The sequence below is a fragment of the Larimichthys crocea genome, chromosome XIII (assembly GCF_000972845.2).
Source record: "Larimichthys crocea isolate SSNF chromosome XIII, L_crocea_2.0, whole genome shotgun sequence".
Taxonomy (NCBI): Eukaryota; Metazoa; Chordata; class Actinopteri; family Sciaenidae; genus Larimichthys; species Larimichthys crocea.
In genome coordinates, this window is record NC_040023.1 from 43886750 (window position 1) to 43909481 (window position 22732).

Genomic DNA, 22732 nt, shown 5'->3' on the forward strand with positions numbered 1-22732 from the left:
TTTTTGCTTCATTAAGATTACAGGAACCAAAACAGAGCATCACCAACCAGAAGAAGATGACAGTCCAGAGGAACTCGGCTGTGCAGATGAAGCTGTCACTACGTTCTTCCTCTGTGGCAGCATGTTTGTGAAGCTCTCAGAAACTATAGACGCTCAAGAAAAGACACACTGACACTTCAGTGTGTGACACTGAGGGGACTCTATTTACAGTTTGCCTCGAAATCCTACACACTAGTCCCTACCATGCAGTATCTGTTCTTGTTTTACCAATAGGTTTGGAGTTCAATTCAATAAATGAACATTTTAATTTATGTAACATGGTCCACTGTTCTGTGAGATACTTTACCCTCAGTGATGTTGAGTTAACACAAAGCTTCTTAAATACTAAATCCGCTGGATCTGTCACAATAATTGTTTTGGATAAAATGCCTCCAAACAGATTCTCCACTAAAGAGCTAAAATTATATGGATAACTTTGTAAAACCCTGAACAAATTTTATGACATCAGGCACAGTACACCCTCTGTAGACTATCTCTCTTTTTTCTGTTGTTGGACATTGGTGCCACTCTTGGTCTAGTATGACTGAAACAAAGTCATGCAAAACTCATGGAACTGCATCAGATTCTTTCTCGGTGTACTCACGTTCACAGTTGTTGGCTGAAGCAAGATCAGTAAAATGCATCAGCATCCGAACTGTCCACTTCCTGGTTCAGATGCTCATTTAGTAGCAGCTTATAATTTGCGACCCCACCCATCTTTGAGCTGTACTCACACAATTCTTGGTCATGTGACAGCCACGTATCGCCTCTCTTTTTTTCCTTCTCCGGCAGGTGTTTAATGGCACTTCACAACACACACCTTCCCATGTCCTCTGGTAATTGATGCTGAGGCACCTCTTTACTGGTTCATGTCATGGTTTTGTCACTTGGTAGCATGCATTGAGATCAGATCCTGGCTCCTCACGACCTGGTTGTTCCACAGCAGGATTCCTACATTGATGTTTATGCTCACACCCTTTGGATCCCACAGCATGACCATCAACTGCTCCTGGCTCACCATCGAATCATTTCTTGACATGTCTTCTGTCTCTCTGCACATGCTGCGGTTCACTATTGTCATGACTGCTCTGCTGGTCTGTATCCTCCCAACTCTGCTGGACCCAAATGCAGGCACAGATATGTACACAAAAGCTAACTTTAATAACAAATCACTTGAGGGATGAATACAAAACAGCACAGGAGCAGGGTAGAAAAACATACTAAGAAGCAGCTGGTGGTCCAGAAAAAAACAAAAACGAAAATGCAATAACCAAAATCATGAACCAAACTGGGAACAGAGGCAAGCTTCAGCAACAATAGGAGTGTGCAGATACAGAGTAGACAAAGAGGACAGACACACTCTATACACTATAACGAACAGAAAAGGAAACAAAGGACACCAGGTAAAACTAATCAGGAACAGGTACAGAATCAAACGCAGGCGGGAAAACAAGGCAGGAAGTAAAATTAGACAAGACAAGGACAGGGTAGAACTACAAAATAAAACAGGAAACAGAATAAACTCAAACTGTCACGCTGCTGGGGTGGAATATCTACTGGGATAATCTACATCTGACAAATTCTCCACCTCTGACTTGTCATCTATGACTGATCTCTTGACAGAGGAATAGCTAATAACTGGTTTCTTCCCAAATCTTTACTAGCTGACAATGTCTTGTCATTGACCACAGTGGTTATTACTTGTATTATTTTCTAGGATTAAATAACTTTGATTGTGATCACATGTTATAGACTAAAACCATAAATTCCCCATGTTGCCGTTTTATAACTATATTATTGATATCACAATAACGTTAGATATACCTTTCTGGGGCCTTTTTGAGTGGAGTTTGCATGTAGCATGTCTGCGTGGGTTCTCACCGGGTACTCCGGCTTCCTCCCACAGTCCAAAGACATATACTTCATAGGTTAATTGATGACTCCACATTGTCCCCGTCCTCAGTGCTGGCTGACCAATGATCTCGTTGTTAGGGCTTATAATATAGCAGCATGCATGGGCTGTATTGGTAATTCCTTCTGCTGTGCTCCTTGGACATGTGAACCAGCTGGGCCTCACAGTCAATTACTCCAAGAGCAGTCTTACATAGGGCTGGGTATTGTTTAAAAATTTTCGATACCAATACTGATACCAGTACCCTTAACACGATACCGATACCAATTGAGTACTTCATTCGATACCTTTTTTCAACTTCATTCGATATTAATCATGTGAAAAGAAAGCAATCAAACCCATTCAAAAGATTTTTACACAAATACTTTTTTAAAGTGCTCAAATATTTATAGAATAACTGTACAAACCTGTACAACAAAGTATTATTTGGGCTGTGTCATTTTCAACATCACAACCAACATTCTGTCTCGTAGTCACCACTGAACAAAGCATTGACAGATGTGACTGAGTACGGTGCTAACTTGCTAATTAGGTAAAATTAGTGAGCAAGGATGAGTACTGTTAACCTACTAACAATGTATATATTGCCTAAAGTTATCGGCGGTCGTGCCGTACTCATTGAGATGACGACGACGCTGGTGTTGTAGAAGTCGGTGTCGTGCCAAAAAGTGATTGTCTGCCAGAATCTGACTTCCGGCCGAGGGGGCGCGCACAGCAGCCTGTTGAGTGGTAGCGCAAAACATCTGCTTTTCTCTGGATTAAACATCATAATATGCAGATACACACAACTGCGTTATAACGTAGGCCTAATTACAGCTTCGAAAGTTTAACGTTTATCACATAACGGCAATTACGTGTCTCTGTGCTTGGTATGTCTGATGACTTTGTGTAGCCCCATCTTTGGAAATTAGACTGTCATTAATATGATTTAGGCTATTGGTGGGTTCTCAATAAAGATATGATAATTCAAGTCAATTTCAGTCAAAGTAGACGGTTTTGCGGGCAGCTGTGCGTGCTCCCGCGGCCGGAAGTTAGATTCTGGCAGGTAATCACTTTTTGGCAACACTGTGCAGTTCTCCACCCTGAAGTTTTCTCCATGTTTGATGAGGTGCTTTATTATATTTATTAGCAGTTACAGATAATGGATGGATGGATACAATGATACACTGTGTCCATCTCACACCATTTTTTCATGTCCATTGAAATGGAGAGGAAATTAATCATATATTTTTCTATTGCAGGTGTAATGTTAAAAACATGCAAAAGAATTGAAATTTAATCCACGAACACAACGAAAGACTTTCAGTTCAGTAATAAAAAAAAACAACAGAAATGATGTAGGTTTAATTATGCAAAAATAAACTTTATTGCAACTTTAGATGAGCAGAGGAAATACTGACAATGGATAATAGTAGTACGCAACTAAGTGGATCAGTAAAGAAGCTATTGACCACAAAGATGAAGATCAATTTCATTAAAGTGTACCGAGTTATTCTTCAAACCTCTAGATAATTCAAGCTGTGTAACACTTTGACAGCTCGTAGTTTGTGATGATCAGGAATTCAACAGCCAACGAATCAACTTGGTCAACTGCAAGTTTGTAAAAAAAAGAAAGTATCTCAATCAAAAAAAAAAAACTGAATGAGTGGATGAATTAGAAACTTTACCAAAATACTGTAATGCTATTCACATCATGGAAGAAATAAAAGTGTTACTTAAAATATGGACCATGTTTTGCAAAAGGATGTATAGAAAAAAAAAACTTAACGGCGTCTTTTAGTAACAACTTCACACATTTACAGATTATAATACAAAAGAAAAAAATACATTTCATAAAAATATTACCACTTGTTTTGAAATCATTATGGCTTTTGGACTGTGCAGTTAGAACCAAATGACAAGATTCATATATGATGGGTTTGTCTTATTTTGAATTTGTGCTTCTAAAGATAAGTCTGAGTATTCTGGCCAAAATGCAAACGTTGTGTTGAAAATACATTCTCCTTAATGAATGATGAGCTCTTATTAAAAGACCCTTTAAAATGAACTTTTCCTTTGGTTGCAGTATATCATCTAAGTCATAAAGTCATATTTCTAATATATAATGTCCCGTCACGCTTAGGGAAAAGAAATCTATAATACTATTAGCAAATCTTAATTTTCTCCAAAATAATAATTTATCTAGTATAATTCATTCAAAATAAACTCCAATTATAGTTAAGCATGAAATCATTTGCATGGTGATAACATAGAGGCCTTTTTTAAACGATAAACAATATTTCAAATACTACACCTGCTCCAAAATAGAACATAAATATACAATTCATTTACATAACAATGCCATCTGCACTATAACAGTATAACTCCAAAGAATATTAGAATTACAAGGAGTAAATAATAAATAAGATGTGTGAGCAAGTGTGAGTTTTGTCGCCGTGCAAGAGCACAAGACTCAGTAGTACAGTTACAATGAGAAAAGTTGGAATTAGGGGCTGACCTCGGGTCAGTTTTCCCCATGTTACAGTTAGGATGCAGGGAAATTAAACAGACCAGAGACATACTAAACAGAACACTTCATTCTGCAGCTCCTCATACAAAAAAAAGCTTCATTTCTAATCGTGCCATTAGCTCACATACAGTATGAATGTACAGGTAGCCTTTACTCAGCCCAAAGGATCCTCCTCTCTGTACAGTTATTGAGAAAGTGCACCATCACCGTCCTGAAACCACCAATTTATTGCCCTCGACTGGCTCCGTACGTGCTAGGAAAAATACATTTACAAAAGAGTGTATTTGTGGAACCTGCCTGCTCGACCATATCAAGGCTCAAATGGTCAAGGCTGACTTTAATGAACGTCTTCTCGCGTCAGCTCGGTGCAAAGAGTCACGTATGTACAGGAAAAAATTGCACTTGTTCAACTGAGAAAACTCTGATATAAACTGCTGGGTGAGTAAACTGTGGGCACTGTGCTGACATATTTCACCGCAACCCTTCAGTTTTTTCCTTTTTCCCTCCAATTAAGGACAGCTGAGGTCAAAAATCTGTTCAAGACTGTAAACTCCTGTAAACTTGAGCTCTGAAACCAAACGTGTTCATGGTCCTCTCTGCCACAACAGACACACACACACACACACACACACACACACACACACACAGACGTCTTTCAGCCCTACAAGAATCCCTGAAACTCAAAATGGAAAGAAAACAGAACTTAAAATATCTTTTAAATTTAAACATATATTACACAGGCTGTGTAAAATATGCCATATGTATATGCCTACAACAGTGCAAGTCTTCCAATAGCGCCAGAAAACATTTCTAAAGCAAAACCACCAACTAAAACATGTGAGAGACAGTGATTATACAAAGATCATAGTTAGTATACTACGTGACACAACTGTGTAACAATCAAGATGATTATCATAAGTGAGTAAGTGATACAAGGGTTGTGTGCGATGGAGGAGAGCTTGTTGAGGTTGTGTGAAGATGCATTGCTCAATTTCTAGTTCCACCGGTCTCTGGAGCAGCTTTCAGCGGTTTTGTGTCTTGTAAAATTCTCCAGTTCAAATCAACATGACCGGTCTGCCTGGCTCAGAAAAGCAGGGAGAGGAAGATGGGGAGTGCAGTGGTGTGTGTAAAAGTGGAGATGATGGAGGAACGAGGAGTGCCTATGCGTGTGTGTGTTTGTGGAGGTTGTGTGTCTTCATGGTTAAGACGGTTTGTTTGGTGTTAATTCCTTTTTAGGAGGCAGTATCAGTAAAAATGGTGATCTAATGTGGCGGTGTGGAGATCCTTTAGTCTGTGCCGGAAAGCAGATCAGTCATGAACAACCTGTGAGGTGTGTATTGAGGGGTTAAGCTGATGGGGCTGTCCTTGGAGTTTGGGCTGAAATGTCATTTGTGATTTTTTTTTTTGCGGTGGCACAGAGGCTCAGAAGGCAGTGGTGACGGCGTTTCCTCGGCGCGTCCCCAGATGGATGATGTCCCCCGGCACCGTGTCCAGCTGTTCATATGCCAGCCGCCCCTCCTCACCTGCCACAAACACAGATAGCGATATATATGAACACTGCAACCGTGTGCAGGTTTCAGTTCACTGTGTATAAAATAAAAATCCATAAAACTGTTACTCACCGAATGTGAGCAGGGTTTCTATGGCGACGTGGCGAAGCTCTTCATCAGCTGAATCACACAGTGCTACTACTGCCCTGATACTTTCTACTGCCTACAGACAGAAAGACACAGTGGTACTGTATATTATATAACTAACCATCATAGCACATAAGATCAACTCTCACATGACTGCATGACAAGACTCAAAACTAAAAAGCAATAAAATATTTCATACAGTTGAAATGAATTAATGAAATGATATATGCTATCACACTAAGATAGTATATATCATTTCATAAATACAGGAAGGCTATTTATCTGAGTATAGAGGCCACTGACCTGCAGACAGCTGAGAGCTGAGCAGGCGGCCCTCTGGCTATGACCTCCAGCCTCTGACAGTGCCTGGGTGTACCACTCCACTGCCTGTAAACATATAGAAACATTCAAACAGGTCAAAACACACACACACACACACACACACACACACACACACACACACACACACACACACACTTCTCAACCATACTCTCAGCACTACTCACTCTGGTCCTGAAGTGGCCGTGTGACGTTGCAGAGGAGAGGTAGTCAGCTGCTGCCTTGTTGACCTGAGGGTCCTCTGCAGTGAGCAGGGAGGCCAGAGCTCTCAAAGTGCTGTTTCTAGGCCATAGGGACGACACAGGCACCTCCTCCAGCTCTGCTAGACGCTGAGAAGAATCTCCATGGTACAGAGCCTCTGTGAACATATCTGAGTACGACACAAACACAGACATGCATCGAAAGTTTAAACATCAATCAACAGTTTCTATTGTCTGTTGATATTGTTGCACATATGTATATTTTTCTTATGTGTATTTGTTCTTTATGTATATTTTCTTATGTATATTTTTTAGAGGTAGAACCATATGTTCTTCCTCATTAGAGTTTAATCTCTTTATTTATTTACCATAAACTATTAATGAGACTAAAGACTAGGCTTAACTGTTCTGCTTCAAATAAATAAATAAATAAATAAATAAATAAATAAATAAATAAATAAATAATAATAATAATAATTCATAGAAACGTAGATCTGGGTTGTGTTCACACCAAGATCAGGTCAGTATCAAAGTTACTAGAGTCAGTAATAACATGAATCGAGCGGATAGGTGTCACCACACTTTTTCTCACCCTCTCTGGCCAGATGCAGCAGGTGTGTCTCCATGTCGTGCACTTCATGCTGTAAGATGTAACTGTGGAGCTGAAACACAGTCAGGACGTCCTGGGAGAGTGCAGCCGGCACCAGATCGCTCCTGTCCACCATCTCGCCCACTACGACACCAATCACTGGAGAGCAAAGAAAGAAATCAAGTCAAGTACTAAGATATTTTACTTTTTTAAAATATATAAATTTCACACTGAAATTACTGTAAGTAAAAGTTCTGCATTCAAAACTAGTATTATAAATAAGCATAAGTATTATTATTTTCTAAATGTACTTAAAGTATTAAAAGCAAAAGTACTCATACTGCAGTGAACTGATTCCTGTCAGAGTCTGTTGATGATGTTTTGTGATTGATTACTAATGTATTGATGTTTATGTTACATTATTTTAACATGGGAGATGTTTAAGGTTGATTTAATCTTATTCTATACTATATTTATATACTTCTTTATATACTGTTGGGTAGTTTAATCTACAGCATTTAATTTGCACCAAGTTCTAGAAGTTTGTCTTACGTTTTTTTATACATTGTCATGCATCACTGTCCTCTGAGATGTAGTAGAGCAGAAGTATAAAGTTGTCTAAAGTACTTCATATTTGTACTAAAGTACAGCTCTTGAGTTTAGTTACTTAGTTACAGTTGACCACTAAAAATAATCTCTGTAACTCTGGATTGACAGTATTTTATTTAGCCTCTTTTTTGTCAGGTATTCTGTTTTAAGGATTTTCAAAGATTATTCTTCACCTGCACAATGATCTAATTTTCCCTCAGAGACAAATTTAAAACCAATTTACAAACAGATTACTGACTCAGTATAAAACCTAACAGTAATTAAAACACAGAAACAAGAGTGTGTTGTAAAAAAAAGATGGAATGTTAAGTGTGGCCTCTGGTCTGTTTGCAGATGATTCCAACCTGAGTCGGCGCTGTGTGGGCGCCTCTCTTGCAGCACTGCTGCGTAGCACTGGTTCATGTGTTTGAACACTCTGTCCAACGTGGTGTGGAAAAGTCCTGCAGACCCGCTGCACTCCGACCACAGAGTCATCAGCTGTGGGCGCTCTGCGAGGCCCGGGAGAACTGAAAGAGAAAACACAAGGTCAGACGCTACAAACCCCCTGAACCAGAAAATAATAACACATATCTGCTCTAAAATGTAAAATTACTCTTGAGATACTAGGCTGCATGATAAACACACCATTTGTTTGTACTTACCATCAGCAGCAGATGTAATTGCTCCAAGCCTGTCCACACTGATCTCTGCTAGTTCCTCCAACAGCTGAGTCTGCCCCGACAGTTTGAGGAGAAGACTGCGACGCTGCCACACACCCACCCCATTGGTCAACAGCTGCATTCCAGGAAGAAACAAGCACAGTTGATATGACAAATTGGATTAAAGTCAACAGTATCTATTCAATTATTGATTATTATCAATCATCATGATATCAGATGCAAGCTCCACCTGTATGAGGTGATTACAGTACTGCAGGTGGATGACGATAGCCACGTCCAGGTTCTCGTTTCCGGTGGTGAGAGGCAGGGGGCTTCCCGCCACACTGTTGCCCACCCCGGTGTCCTCTGTCAGGGCTTCACTCAGGTGTCCTCTGGCTTCTGGATGCTGGCTGCTAAAAGAGAGGAGTACACAGAGTCACCACTGAGTGGCAGCAGCGTCACAGAGAACAGTGTACTGCACTGACACGGACACTTCATTCAAACGTCATGATACAATAACAAAAAGTGTCTCCCACTCACCCGATCCTCTCTCCGTCTGTATCAAACAGCGGAGACCTCTGTGGGATGCTGAGGACGGCGTTATCGTCTCCAGTATCCTCATCATCGAAGTCAGAGGTGTTGAGGAAGTCGAAGCTCTCCAAGGCACTCTCCACTGTCAGACTGAGGCTGGATGAGCGGCTCCTGTGACCCGGCAGTCGACACTGTGAAGAGGAAGGAAGAAATAGACGGTTAATGACCCTTTACTCTTACAATTCTAGAGAAGTTAAGCTGCCACACTGCAGTCTGTGTAGGTAAAATGCTTTCACATTCTGGTGCTTGATGTTTTGAGGTGACTCAGACTCACAGTCAGTATTTTTAGGTGATTCTCCACCTTTGGTAAAACCAGAGATTAAAAAAACAAAACAACAACAAAAAAACACAGTTCAATTCATTTTGAGCTACTTTGGAACTTTTTACTTTTTAAATATTTTTTCTTTCTTATTTATTTGTATGTTCATCAGAGAGTTCCTAAATATTCTCTGTATTTTATTATTAGACAGCAAGTCAGATACACCAAGGATGCAAGCCTCTTCAAAATAAAAGCCCTGTGATGTATCTTGATGATCTTTGAGTTCTTAAAAATTAGAAAGGTGGACAAAGAAGCGTTCAGGCACCTTGAGCAGGTCCTCCAGACGCATCACTTCCTGCTCGAGGTCCTGCAGCTCTCTGCAGCGGTGAGTGAGAGACTCGAGCCTCATGAGCAGACTGTGGATGGCCTCCTCCAGGCTGCTCTCCAGGAAAGCCCTGCTTCCCTCTCCAGCCCAGCTCAGGCTTCCTCCTGCTTCCGTGGAGCTCCCGTTTGGCGACACAATTTCCGAAGAAGTCAGCCTTCTCACAAGCTGCCTGGTAAGGCTGCCCGCCTCCTCTGTGTCCAGCTCCACAGGTTTCAGTTCATCGTTGTGGTCTAAGAAAACATCCTCTGGAGCCACTGTAGACAGGTGTCCGTCAGAACAGAGGGAAACAGCAGCTGAACCACAGTTGGAGCCAGAATTTCGCTGGGACTCTGTGTGCTCCCACTCAGAGTCCTCTGCCACCTCGGCTTCATCACTGGCGAGGCTGGCCCTACTTCCTCTGCTACCTGTCTCCCCATCCTCTTCGTACTCCTCCTCCTCCTCCTCCTCCTCCTCTTCCACTAAATGCTCCTCTGCGATAGAGTCCTCCCTCGTTGTGAGTATTTGTGTTGGTGATGGGTCTGTTTCTGGAGGAGTGACTGTGATCTCAGGGTTAGACTGGCCTGTGGAGTGTGAGCTCGGAGCCGGGCTGGGGCTGGGCGTGGAACCAGAGGTGTCAGAGAAGGTGAAGGAGAGACGCTTGCACTCTGCCACACCGCAACCACCGTTCTCAAAGACATCGTCTGGTAAGGTGGACTGAAAGGAGAGAGAGGGGAGTAAATATGTGTAACAAAAATACGCAGAATTAAAAATAAGATTGAAAATTTGAAATCAGTGCAAGTGAAAGGAAACGTGGAAAAAGAGATACTGAAAACATCAACTCTAACTCTATTTTTGTCTCTTATGACCAGATTTGTTCAACCAAGATAGAATCACAGTAAGGTGAATCTGAATAGACAAATATAACAAGAGCAAAAACAGCTTGAAGAAAGAGCATGTCATGCAAATAAACATGCAAACAGCCACACATGGCATTCTTCAGGCCACTGAAAGGGACTTGACAAGCCCAAGTGTGTCCACACCAGCAAGAGGAGTTCATCCCCGCCATGTCAGAGAGGTAGAGGGGGGCACACAAAAATCAGGTTTAGGAAGGGATCGAGGGGCCACAACACACTCACATAGACCTCCAGACTGGATTTGGGCCTTGGCCGGAGTGAGGCCAAGTCACCAAACGAGCGACTGCGCCTTAGCTTCTCTAGCAGGGTGTCTCGGAGCAAGTGCAGGAAGGAGAGGCGCTGGCGCTCCACAGGATATGGCCGCCACTTCTTTACACAATGCACGCAGGCAAATTTGGACAAGGTGTTGGGTTTGTTCGAGCGATGGTGGGTGAGTGAGGTACAGGAGGAGGGATGGATAAATGTGTGGTGTGAAACAGAGTGTGGGTGAGGGGGTTTTGATGTGGAAATGTAAAAAGAGAGGAGGATAGCAGGGAAATGGGTGAGGGTTAGTTTAGGGGCAGTATCTCTAATATAAGCATGATGCAACAACAGAAAAAACGTGTGCCGAGATAAAATATACAAATAGTCGGGTGCAGGTTAGTGTGAAGGGACTACGGCAAAATCTCTTTAACCGAGTTATACACCTAAAACAGATTTCTCCTAGCCTAGATGGAGACGTAGATCTAGTTCTCCGTTTTTCTAAATTACAAAAAAGACAGTCTCCCACCACACCAGTGACGTTAAAAGAAGTTTGTGTGTTGGACTCACAAAGAAGGAGGTGTCCTGGAAGGTGGGGGTCTCCGGCGTGCCCTGGCTGTAGACTGACACTCGTCTCTGGAGCGCTGTAGCTTTGCTCACGTTGCCAGATGACAGAGTCAGGTCCTCGACGTCGAAGGGGCTGGACATGGGGATAAAAATGAAGCACTTACTGTGATTACTCCATGTGATTTATTCAAACCTACATGTGCTGTGTGAGTGACTTCATTTGGTTATGTCACAGAGGAGGATTTATTTGTTCTGTTAACTTCTATAACTTGTAATGACTATAGTTCTCCACGAGATGGCACTAAACCATAAAGTAATGTTGACTGAATTTAAAGCTACGACACTGACAACAATGATTATACTGTAGGTATTCACTGGCAACTCAACCAAACAGCCAGTGGATGAGATACTTAGTTCGAAAGTATCCCTGCTGTTGAAAAGACAAAATAACAGTACAAGTATAAGAGTCAACTTACTACCACGTGACCTCCAGGTTGAGTTTGATGGTCCCCAGGTCATTAACGTCCACAGCCACCACCTGAGGCATGGCAGTGAACAGCTCCTTTGTCTCACAGATCACGCTGCCCACCAGCATGTGAGTGGCCAGGCCCTTCAGCTCTGTCACCTGATTGAAGATTTATTTACTACTCATGAAAACAGAAAGCAATATGAATAATACAAGTTCTTCTGACATCTAGAAAAATAATAGCTGATGAATCGTTTTCCACCAGCTGTAATTAAATATGATCAAATATTATATGATCTCCCATCTGTCCTGGATATTGTGCATGACAAACTTTGCACACAAGCTGTAGTTTCAGTTTTCTTCACCCTGCACTGTGTTCATTTACTGAAGTACAATATTTTTGGCACAGCGTTTCTGCAGTACCTTGATGTTAATAAGGTCGGTGATGAGCGGCATGAAGACCATATCATCGCCATCCCAACTCTGTCTGGAGTTCACTTCAATCCTCCCCTTCAACTTCCACCGCTGCCGACCGTACCGCATGAAAATCTGAAGGAGGGAATGAGGTGTAGAAAAAAGTAAGCCTGACATCAGAGAAATATCTTTGATAATCTTATAGTATATACTCATTAGCGACATTTTTGGAGGCAAAGATAGATGCATCCTATTCTACCATTTCATTCTGTAGGAAAGGTTTAAAAGTATAAATGACCCTGTCCTAAGTCTTAACCAAAAGGTTTTGCAAAAACACACATGAATTTCAATAGAAAAGTAACGGCCGCATGTTACGTTAAATTAAAAAGGAACTTGCCTCATACTGGTCTCCAGGACAGAGCCTAGCAAAGCCTGCCAAACCTGTCAGAGAGAAGAAACTAAGTTTTAAAAAACATTTGGACAAGATATGAGGAAAAACAGACAAGGAAGTTTTAGTTTTTAAGTAGATGTTCAAACCACTGAGTCGATGATGATGTTGAAAACACAGTGTGTATAGCGTTTGTATCTTCACATCAACATTCTTGTAAACACCTTTTTGTTCAGTATATGGGCGGATTTACTCTTTATCTTATCTCACCCTTCATTTTGATGTGAAACTCCCCGAGCAGGTTCTCCAGTTCACTCTCGAATGTGCTCATGTTCTGGAGGAAGAGAGGGAGAGAGACAGAGAGACAGAGAGACAGAGAGAGAGAGATATCAGACTGAGCCCATAAAAAGCCCTTTGTCACACAAGACAAGAACAATAATAATAATAATCATCAAGTTATCTCCAGGGCCTTTGACAAAGCAAGTCAACATTAACCTGCAGACGAGGCAGGATGGTGGCACTGAGTTCTCAGGACAGGTGATGACAGGTGTGTTTGTGTGTGTAATTGGGATTTAAATGTCATTGTGTAAACGTGACTCTTCATGTCAGTGTTTACAGATAACAGTGTAAGCTGTAAACAGTGTTCAGTAATCAGTGTTATATTTTTAGATGTCACCACGAGGGAAAAATTTGCATTCTCGTGCTTGCAAACTTGCAAAACTTGCTAGTGTTCTCCATGCATATGTTTTCCATGCCAGTACCTCTGTGTACTCCTTGTAGCGGCGGTTGACCTCTGCGATGCTTTCCTTGGTGCCTTTAGTGGAGGGAGAGGAGGAGAAGGCCTGCTTCATCCGGCTGGCACCTTCCCTCAGACGGCTCTGGATGCAGAAGGCCTCGTATAGCTCATCCACCTGAAAGCACACACACAGTCCGTCCATCTTTAAAAAAAAAAAGCATGCATTCATACACAAACTTTCATATTCATTAGTGCACACAACAGAGGCAGGGACTTGTGCAGTAATGAAAAGAGACTCTGAAGTCTTTGAAGTTTGAAACATCCCTGGGCAGGAAGCAAACTCCAAAATCAAAAACTTCCAACTACCATCTAAATTATTCTGGATGTTTTCACATCTCACCGGGATTCATCAATAGATGCCCATCACAGCTTTAGGCTTCTGCAGCATGAAGTAACTTTTATCAACAGGTCTTCAACCGGAGCAAAACACTGATAAAATGTAGATAATGATAAACGTCTGAACAGTGAGCAGATTCAGTTGGTATGTATCAGTGTAACTGTAGCCTCAAGTGGCAGACACCTATACTTTCCCAGTAAGCTGCCCCAGTTGGACACTCCTAAAGTGGGGGAACAACAGACGGCGTTTAGAGCTCATATGGGGACGTCTGCCTGACTTCAGTTTGCAGCACTGCAGCCTGATGTAACCCCAACCCGCAGGGAACGACTCCATCAACATCTGGCAGTCTCACTGTGAGCTGACATGTTAGAGTTTCACTTGGTAAGATGATGTTGTAGCCAAAGCAGTAGAAGCTGGAGTGAGCCAAACACAGGCGTAATATCTAATCAAACAAAACTGAGTTTAAAGACTTTTGCTGAGTCATTCAAAAGACATTCTCCCTGAAACCACAATCTACCAGCAGCCCAGATTTTCAGCATCCCGTCTGTCAAATTTTCTATTTTCCTAAATTCACATATGATCGAAGTGGCAGCCGGGCAAAACAGAACACCTCTGGTGAGCCTTGTCAAAGAGAAATATCGCAGCCTGCCTGACGAGAGCGCTGAAATATTGATGCCTCGCGCTCTTTATGACACTCATTAGGGAGAAGTAGTAGAAAATGGGCCATTCTGGCTTCTGCTGTCCAAACAGCTTCTCTGAGTGTTTGTTTGTGTCTGAAACGTACACCGTCAGCATGTATGTTAGAGTACACCGTGCATGTTGACACGGCTACATGTGTATGGAGAGTGTGTTGTTGCTGTGGTGGGTGGGCACATGAGGGTTTATGGTTAAAAAAAAAAGTGAAAGTGGTTTGCAGTTGGATGTTCATGTAACATAGCCTGATGGTGCTGTAATAGCTTATCTTGGCACAAATACATACAGAAAGCACCGACCCCAATCCTCTCCAACTCCACCTCAAACCAACCAACTACCCCCAACCCACCCCTTACTGGGACCCAGCCCCGTCTGCCTGTCTGTGGTATGTGGTGTATGTGGCAAGGCTGCAGCAGCTGAGCTGAGCCAGCTATAAAACACCCTCCGACCACAACTGTTAATCTCAGCGCTCTGATTGGCGTGGAGCTGGTTCGGAGCCACCAATCAACAGCTTTAAAACACATTTGTTTACAACAAAACATGAGCAGTGACGTCTAAGGAAACACACGTTCATCAAAGTGAACTTGTGCACTGATAAAGTCAAGAAATACTACAATACTACACTCACATAAATGAGTAGACAACTACAATGAGTCATTCATTTGGAGGAAATGATGTGCCTCTGTAACAAAATTGGGCCTTGACAAACTAGGGCTGATGAATAGCCTTCATTCTTCTCAGGCAATTAGTAATCATATCATTATCAGCTAATTAAGCAATTTTTTTTGTCCCCAATTACAACGACCTCTTGCTGCCTTCAAGGAAATGTCCTTTTGAAGGTCAGCCAAGCTCCGCTCCAGAGAATGGGCCATCAGCATATTTTCTGCAGCTCAGGCAAATTTCACCCGCCCAAAAAAAAAAATATAAAAACACAAACAAAGAAAAGACAGAAACCTCAACGTGAGAGCATTTAATATGAAACATAACACAAGAGAGGAGAGGAGAGCCTGGGCAGCAGAGGAGAAACACTGATGCTTTTGCTAGCTAATATGCTTCATTGGAAACAAACACCAACATACAACAGATTGAAATAATATTCATGGTTTCAGTTAATATTGACTGAGACACAGAGACAAAGCACGGATGGTACGTAAAACTTTATATCCATGACTTCCGAACATAAATAATGGATTTTTTTGAGCATGGTTTACCGGCCCTTTAATTTAAAATGGCTCTTTCACAATCCCCACCTGAACCTCTTTAATAAACTCTCAGTGCACCAGATGTGCAGAGATATTAAATGTAAATGTATTCTAAACTCAGTCCTCTGTTGGACGCACAGTCCCTGTATTAATTACAGCTGAGTAGGATGACAAACCCTACAAGGCTCAGAGACCCAGAGGGGGGATTATGGGAAAATCTTTACTGAGGGGGAATCAATTATGCCCAGGGTGATGAGAATATTGTGTTCACATTTATCCAGGGTGAAATATCAATTAAACTCGTTTCCCTGTATTTCTAAGTCCTGTGCGAGCTAATCCTCGTGAAAATACAAAAATAATAACACTTATTTGCTGGTTCGACAGAGCAATCAGGGGTAAAAGTGTTGTTTTTATTAGAAATATCACTGGGAGTTTTAAAGGATTGTCTCTGTGTCTACTGTATATCTGCACAGAATGAGCACAGAATCTTGAGGATATGGCACGAATCCTCTTAAGATATGGCCATTATCCTGGATTTTACAATACTGTTACACACACACACACACACACACACACACACACACACACACTCTCTGCCAGGGGCCGAGTGATTATAAGCAGATTAAAATAGGCGGGCCACATCAAACAGCATCAAACACACACTCCCTAGGGATCTGTGTGTGTGTGTGTGTGTGTGTGTGTGTGTGTGTGTGTGTTGGTGGCCAGATTAGCATTCAGGAGAAGAAGGGGAAGCAAAAAGGCCCTATATTAACAATAATCACATGCAAAGTATTCACACTCATTTAGGATTGAGTTTGGCACATGGTTAACACACGAACACACACATTTCTCTCTCGGGGGAAAGAGGAAGCGCCTGGCAGCTGCTCTTCTCACCTTCAATCTCTGTCACTCATCTCTTTAATGATTCTCTGCTGAAACCAGCGGCCAACACACACATCCACACACACACCACAGACCCTATCCCATGCAGGACATCATAGGGGTTGTATTGTGCCACCTGCTTCCTCTATGTGTGCCAATTACTGCTGGGACATCTGCAGACAGACAGCAGCACGAACGGGAACAAAAGACCCGGCTGATGTGAGTCACGCACACACACATACTAAGAACTTGCTGATAGATGATTGTTAAGTCATCCCTCACAGCAGCTGTCCTGCACAAAGAAACCCGCCTGTGCCTGAGCACAAACACAGAAAAACACATACACACTTATTGTAGCTCACAGCTGCTCAATAGGACTGAATATAAAACTGTGATGAGTGTTTCTGTGGTCCTGTTGTAGGATGAGGTGAATGACGTGTGCTGCTTTGGCTCTTGCACATGTTTGTGAGACACTGAAATATCAGGTACTTCCAAAGATCCAGACCTTCACACTGCTCAGCACAGACCAGATCAAGATGGTCAAAAAGGACCTTCAGAAATACTCAAAGATCTTTGAGCAGAAGGATTGTCTAAACCATCCACGGCTTTTAAGGAGCTGGTGAACAAGTACAAGTCCATAATGGAGGACTACCAGGAGGGAGGTAGCGCAGCAGGTGGAGGAGTGGACACTGATGAGCTGGACAGCAACGTGGACGGCTGGGAGGATAAAAACATCATTCCCCTTAGAGATCTGTGTACTGCAGAGTACAGTTTATCTGGTACTCTACAGGGTCCTGCACACAGGAGTTCATTGTTGAACTGCATGTTGCTTTTCTGAGTCAGCATTTTTTTCATTTCTAAAATACTCATCACTCTGTCTGATGGTACAAATCAATAAATATAAAGGTGACGGTTGCTCCTCCTTTGCCCTGTCCTACATCTTGCAGACATGGCTGGTCTACAGTGTGTTCAAAGCTTCATGATGCTAATACGTCACACATCCCTCAAAACATCAGAATTCGATGTATTGGATATAATGCATAATGGAAAAAAACAATCTCAATACAGTTCCCTTAGGTTTATTTTTACTTGATATCCCTCTGTGCTTATTTATCCATATGATGGACAAGGCACAAAAACACAGCTGGCTTTTCTATTTGACAGATCTGCACACACTGATAGACCTGACGACTGTGTAGAAATTAATACCTTCATAAACACAAACAGTGTTTGATCTATGCCAAACTTTAATTATAAACCTGCTACAGCATGAGTTCACAACCAGAGCCCCTTTTTGTATCAGGATGAGACCAGCCCTTTGTGTGCGTGTCTCGGTTCATTTCCTGACCTTGATGCTTTTGTGGTTGGCTGATTCTCCTAGCTAGACACTCCAACAATTGATCTCACTCAATAACTATCTGCTGATGCTGAGTTTTAGAAAATGGACCTGTCCTGGGAGTGTGTGTGAGTGTGTGAGAGTGTGTATGTGTGTGTGTACAACCAATAGCTGCAACACAGCATTCAAGGCTGCAACTTGACTTTTCCTCATAAATCAGCAGTAAATAATACAGATTGTTGCACAGAAACACAAAGAAAAAAACTCAATTCTTAATACAAATATCTGCAAATTTATTTCAACGATTTTATCTCCAGCTAAGGCTTAGCAAAAGAGCACTGGTGTATATTTAGAATGTAAGACCTCAGGGAATTTTTTTGTTATGCTTTGAATTTAGAGGCTTTCTACCTGCCTGACCAGATAAATCAGTCCCTCCTTCACTACTCCAGCTCCTTCAGAAGTGCATTCAAATCTATTTTTGCACAGAGCCTGTAAGAACAGAAGAGCTTCACGTTGGACATTAAGTAGAAAGGCTTTTGTGTGTGTGTGTGTGTGTGTGTGTGTGTGTGTGTGTGTGTGTGTGTGTGTGTGTGTGTGTGTGTGTGTGTGTTTGCTTAACTGCATCCTGTGACAACCTCACAAGACAGAACAAGCATTGAACCCGCCTGTGTGTCATCTTGGTAACCAAAGTGGAGTACGCATGCAGACAAATTTCCTGAGTTTCTAAGACAACCTCACCTATTTTTCTTCTGTTCCCTCCATCGCCACCCTGTCAGTCACCCCTCACCGTAGCCTAGTAACTGCCCTGACCCAGATTCACCGTTGCCTTTAACCCTTTAGAAAGCTACAACTCTATCCAAGGACTGTGTCTGCGTCTTCTGTCCTATTGTCCTGTCCATGTGTTTGTTTTTGTTATTGTCTGTCAGGATGTATCTGAACATAAAGGGATGACGTTACCCAATAGATGGCTCCTCTGTGCTCTTTAGGACTTCAAAAGGCTCCATCTTCAGGTAACCATGGTTACCTTTGGAGCCGAGCTGTTGCTTGTGTGTGTGTGTGTGTGTGTGTGTGTGTGTGTGTGTGTGTGTGTGTGGGTGTGTGTGTGTGTGTGTATTCTGATTGCCTGCTGTCATGTCTGATTTGACGCACAGCGAGGGAGACCATTACAGGACTATAGAAGGGGTTGTTGAAGAAAAGTCACAGAGCTGTGCGACCTTGCAGAGGATTAATCACTGCAACTGGCAACCTGGGAGAAGGCTACAAAAGGCTTTAAAACAGCTGGAAACTTCCTGACCACATAACCACATGAACCAGAGAGGAGCAGGTATACTACCCTAACCTGGCACCGGAAGTCCATCCCAAAGTAGACTGACCCAGATGTAGTCTTTACTCAAAAACTCAACATGAAACCTGCAGGTGAGAAAGTTGAGCGGGCAAACCTAGAGTTTATGAGAACAATAAATTGAAGAAAAAGTGTGGAGTATCTATTTCCTCATCAAACTCTCTCAAGTGTATTGCTCAAAATGTCAAACGGTAGCTTTAGAGAGGTGGAAATGTGCACTAGTACCGGAGTGATTCTGTGGATGTCAACGATGTAGAGAGGCTTCAGCTGAAAGAAGGAAATCTTCAACAGCCCTTAATGGATGCCTTCAAAGTGAAGCACATAAATGTAGGAGGAAAAAAAAAAAAAAGACTTCATATTTATATCCATCACATCAGTTCTTACCTTGCTCATGTGAAACTCCAGACGTCTCATGTACCTCTCAATGGTTTTGATTTGCTGCGGAAGGACAGAGACGGCACAATCATTTACTAGTGCTTAACACAGCAAACATAATGATTTTTATGCCAATACTACAGGATATAATGAAGAACAGTGTGCAACCTGTGACATTTGTGATCATTGTACCTATGTCACAAGTAGGTTAAATGTTTAGCTAAATGGTACATGTTGTTTTCACAGGCAAATATCTCACAGCTTCTCCCTCTCAAGCTGTCTTCTCTTGTCCCATCATACATTTCCTCTCTTTTGTCCATTTTTCCTGCATTATTTCTCAAACTTTTTTTTTTTTAATAAAAGTTACATCAAATAACCCCCACCCAGCCACCTCCCGCACATCAAACTTGGAGCAGTTGTTACGGTAGACCCTCCCCTCCATCAACTCACCTTGTCGAGATCGTACAGCACTCCCTGGAGAGAAAAAAAACACACAATCACATAGTTAGTAGAGAAAGATAGCCCAGCTGAGGCTGCTACAGTCATGCAAAGCAGACGATAGTGGCCTGGTATCAAACGAAATATCCCATTAAACACCTCACCAGGGGCAGCATTGACTCTGATGCTAGAGCTAATATTATGATGTATGAAACATGTGCTTATTTGCTTGCCAAGATGAGAAGATCTAAACCACTCCTGTCCTTTTTACACTTCTTTTTTGTAAAAACTTAAACAAACAAGATCATACTTGATTGTGAGACTTTGAGGTGCCGGTGAGCAGATTTTGTTACCTTTAGACAGAGCCAGGCTAACTCTTTATACTATGTCTCCTGGCTGTAATTTTATATTTAAAGTACAGACACAAGAGTTGTATCAATCATTTCATTCAAGTTTCAAGTTCTGGCAAGAAAACAAATCAGAATATTTCCTAAAATGTCAAACTTAAACTCCCCCTTTAAGATGTTGGCAGGGCAGGACTAAACTGTTGCTTGTTAACGGATATGTGGCTTCTCACCAGGCGAGAGTTCCTCTTCATGTCCTTCATCAGAGACATGAGTTTGTCCAACTCTGTCTGATGAACTTCAAGATACTCACTGTGGGAGAAACAAAGAAATCACTTGAAGTTTAATTCAAATGAGGGAAATTACGACATGATTGCAGCGGAAGTAATTCAGCAGTAATGGACATAATATGTATGTAATGGCAGTGATATAAACACATAGGTATATAAACATTTGTGTAGTTATGTAAATACATGCAGCAGAACACTGGTGGTTAATGTACACATTATCCACAAACAGATTACACAGATTTATGGGCTGAAACTCACTTCAAAGAAATGATTCCTCCTGAACATTTGATGAGTTTATGTACAGGAGAGGAAGACATTTTTCATCACTTGACTGGGTGAAGTAGCTTACACTGTATATGCATAGTAAAAGTGTGTACGTGTTACTCACTCCAGGCCTTGTTTGAGTGCAGTGTAAACCTCCTCCAGTCTTTTGGGCTGCGGCTCTCTGGAGCTGCTGCCCCCCTTGTGTCCTGACAGGTGCGGCTTCTTTGGCTTGGACTGAGGCTTCTTCTGCACTGCCGAGTTCCCCATGAAGGAGTTACACCTACATGCACACATGCACACAAGGAGACACACAAACACATTAGCTGACTGCAGTGGACGGGCCCCCTGTGAGCTGGATTTTTATTTTAGTTTTCAGTGTAATGATGCTGAAAATCATTTTTCCTTCCCTGCAGAACTTTGGAGAGTCTGAAAATCAACTTTTCTTCAGTATCAAAGTAATCCAATAAAAATAATAACAACAACAACAACAACAACAACAACAACAACAATAATAATAATAATAATAATAATAATACATTTTATTTATGAGCGCTTTTCTGAATACTCAAAGATATTAAACTTAACTTGACTTACATTAAAATCAATGTTACAGAAGATGTGTTTTTGTCAGAGATTTGAAAGTTGGAAGGTCACTACAGTCACAGATGTGTTTGTGGAGAGAGTTCCAGAGGGAGGAGGGCAGCTACAGAGAAGGCTTTGTCACCCCAATTTTGGTGCTTGGTCCTGGGTGGTGAAGTCAGGAGGTCAGCATCAGATGAATGGAGGCTGCAGCATGTATTGTGGCGATGGAACAAGTCAGTGAGGTAGGAAGGGGCCTGGTTATGGAGGGCTTTGTGAGTGTGAGGAGGAGGATTTTGAACTGAATGAGCCAGTGGAGGTTCTGGAGGACAGGGGTGATGTGGTCATGTGTGGGTGAGCAGATTTGCAGCAGAGTTTTTGATGTACTGAAGTTTATTTGGATACTAGCGGATACTGTTGCAGTAGTCAATTCTGGAAGTGAAGAAGGCGTGAATGAATGAGAGTGATGGGCGGAGTCGGGCAATGCTCTTTAGGTGAAAAAAGGCAGTTCTGGTGATTTGGTTTATGTGATTTTTAAAAAGTTAAAAGTTTTTGTCAAATATGACTTTGAGTAGATGGAGACAGGGTGGAGTTCAATGGTGAGGCAGAAACTGTCAGTGGTTTTGGTCAGGGATTTGGGGCAGATGATGATCAAGTCTGAGTTGTGATCGTTTGAAATTTGAGGAAGTTAGTCTGCATCCAAGGTTTGATGTCGGTGAGGCAGTTGGAGAGAGTGGAGTGAGCGGTGGAGGTGATGGATTTAAATATAGTTGGATGTCATCGGCATAACAGTGGAAGTGGAGACCATGATGGCAAATGACGGCGAAGCAGGTAAAGTATGAAGAAAAGAGGACCAAGCACCGAACCCTGGGGGACGCCTTGGGATAGAGGAGCGGTGGAGGAGGTGCCATTGTTGATATGGATGAATTGTCTAGTGATAATTTTCTGCACACTCATGAGCACACTGCAAACAGAAGCTGCTAGTAGCTAGCTAGTTCAGCATATTGTTAATAATGCTAATTTGCCATGAAAACAAATAGAGGAAAATAAGCCCCATAGCAACAGTATACTTGACTAGTAGCTCCAAAAGTGTGATTATGCCCCAGCTGTCTCAGTTCTGTCTGAGGAGAAGATCCTGGTTCACAGACACAAAATTACATGTCATGTTAAATATTTAGT

At 42.0% G+C, this 22732-nt stretch overlaps 1 protein-coding gene across 5 annotated transcripts in view; it reads right to left on the reverse strand.

The window, feature by feature from the left end:
* Positions 1 to 3293: 3293 nt before the first annotated feature.
* ripor2 (RHO family interacting cell polarization regulator 2) overlaps positions 3294 to 22732 on the reverse strand; it is a 63823-nt gene continuing 44384 nt past the window's right edge. For 4 of the 5 annotated variants that reach the window (XM_019270786.2, XM_019270784.2, XM_027286193.1 and 1 more), the window contains exons 3-22: positions 21099 to 21254; positions 20654 to 20732; positions 20089 to 20112; positions 19648 to 19701; positions 13437 to 13586; positions 12946 to 13009; positions 12685 to 12728; positions 12297 to 12422; positions 11884 to 12032; positions 11411 to 11540; positions 9648 to 10400; positions 9013 to 9194; positions 8723 to 8885; positions 8476 to 8608; positions 8179 to 8340; positions 7229 to 7384; positions 6604 to 6806; positions 6401 to 6484; positions 6083 to 6173; positions 3294 to 5983 (exon numbers count right to left, since the gene is read on the reverse strand). In XM_019270786.2, the coding sequence (XP_019126331.1) occupies positions 5883 to 5983; positions 6083 to 6173; positions 6401 to 6484; positions 6604 to 6806; positions 7229 to 7384; positions 8179 to 8340; positions 8476 to 8608; positions 8723 to 8885; positions 9013 to 9194; positions 9648 to 10400; positions 11411 to 11540; positions 11884 to 12032; positions 12297 to 12422; positions 12685 to 12728; positions 12946 to 13009; positions 13437 to 13586; positions 19648 to 19701; positions 20089 to 20112; positions 20654 to 20732; positions 21099 to 21254 (3004 nt within the window). In that variant the 3' untranslated portion in view covers positions 3294 to 5882. The remainder of the gene's footprint in view (positions 5984 to 6082; positions 6174 to 6400; positions 6485 to 6603; positions 6807 to 7228; positions 7385 to 8178; positions 8341 to 8475; positions 8609 to 8722; positions 8886 to 9012; positions 9195 to 9647; positions 10401 to 11410; positions 11541 to 11883; positions 12033 to 12296; positions 12423 to 12684; positions 12729 to 12945; positions 13010 to 13436; positions 13587 to 19647; positions 19702 to 20088; positions 20113 to 20653; positions 20733 to 21098; positions 21255 to 22732) is intronic. The other variant, XM_019270785.2, reaches the window with a different exon arrangement.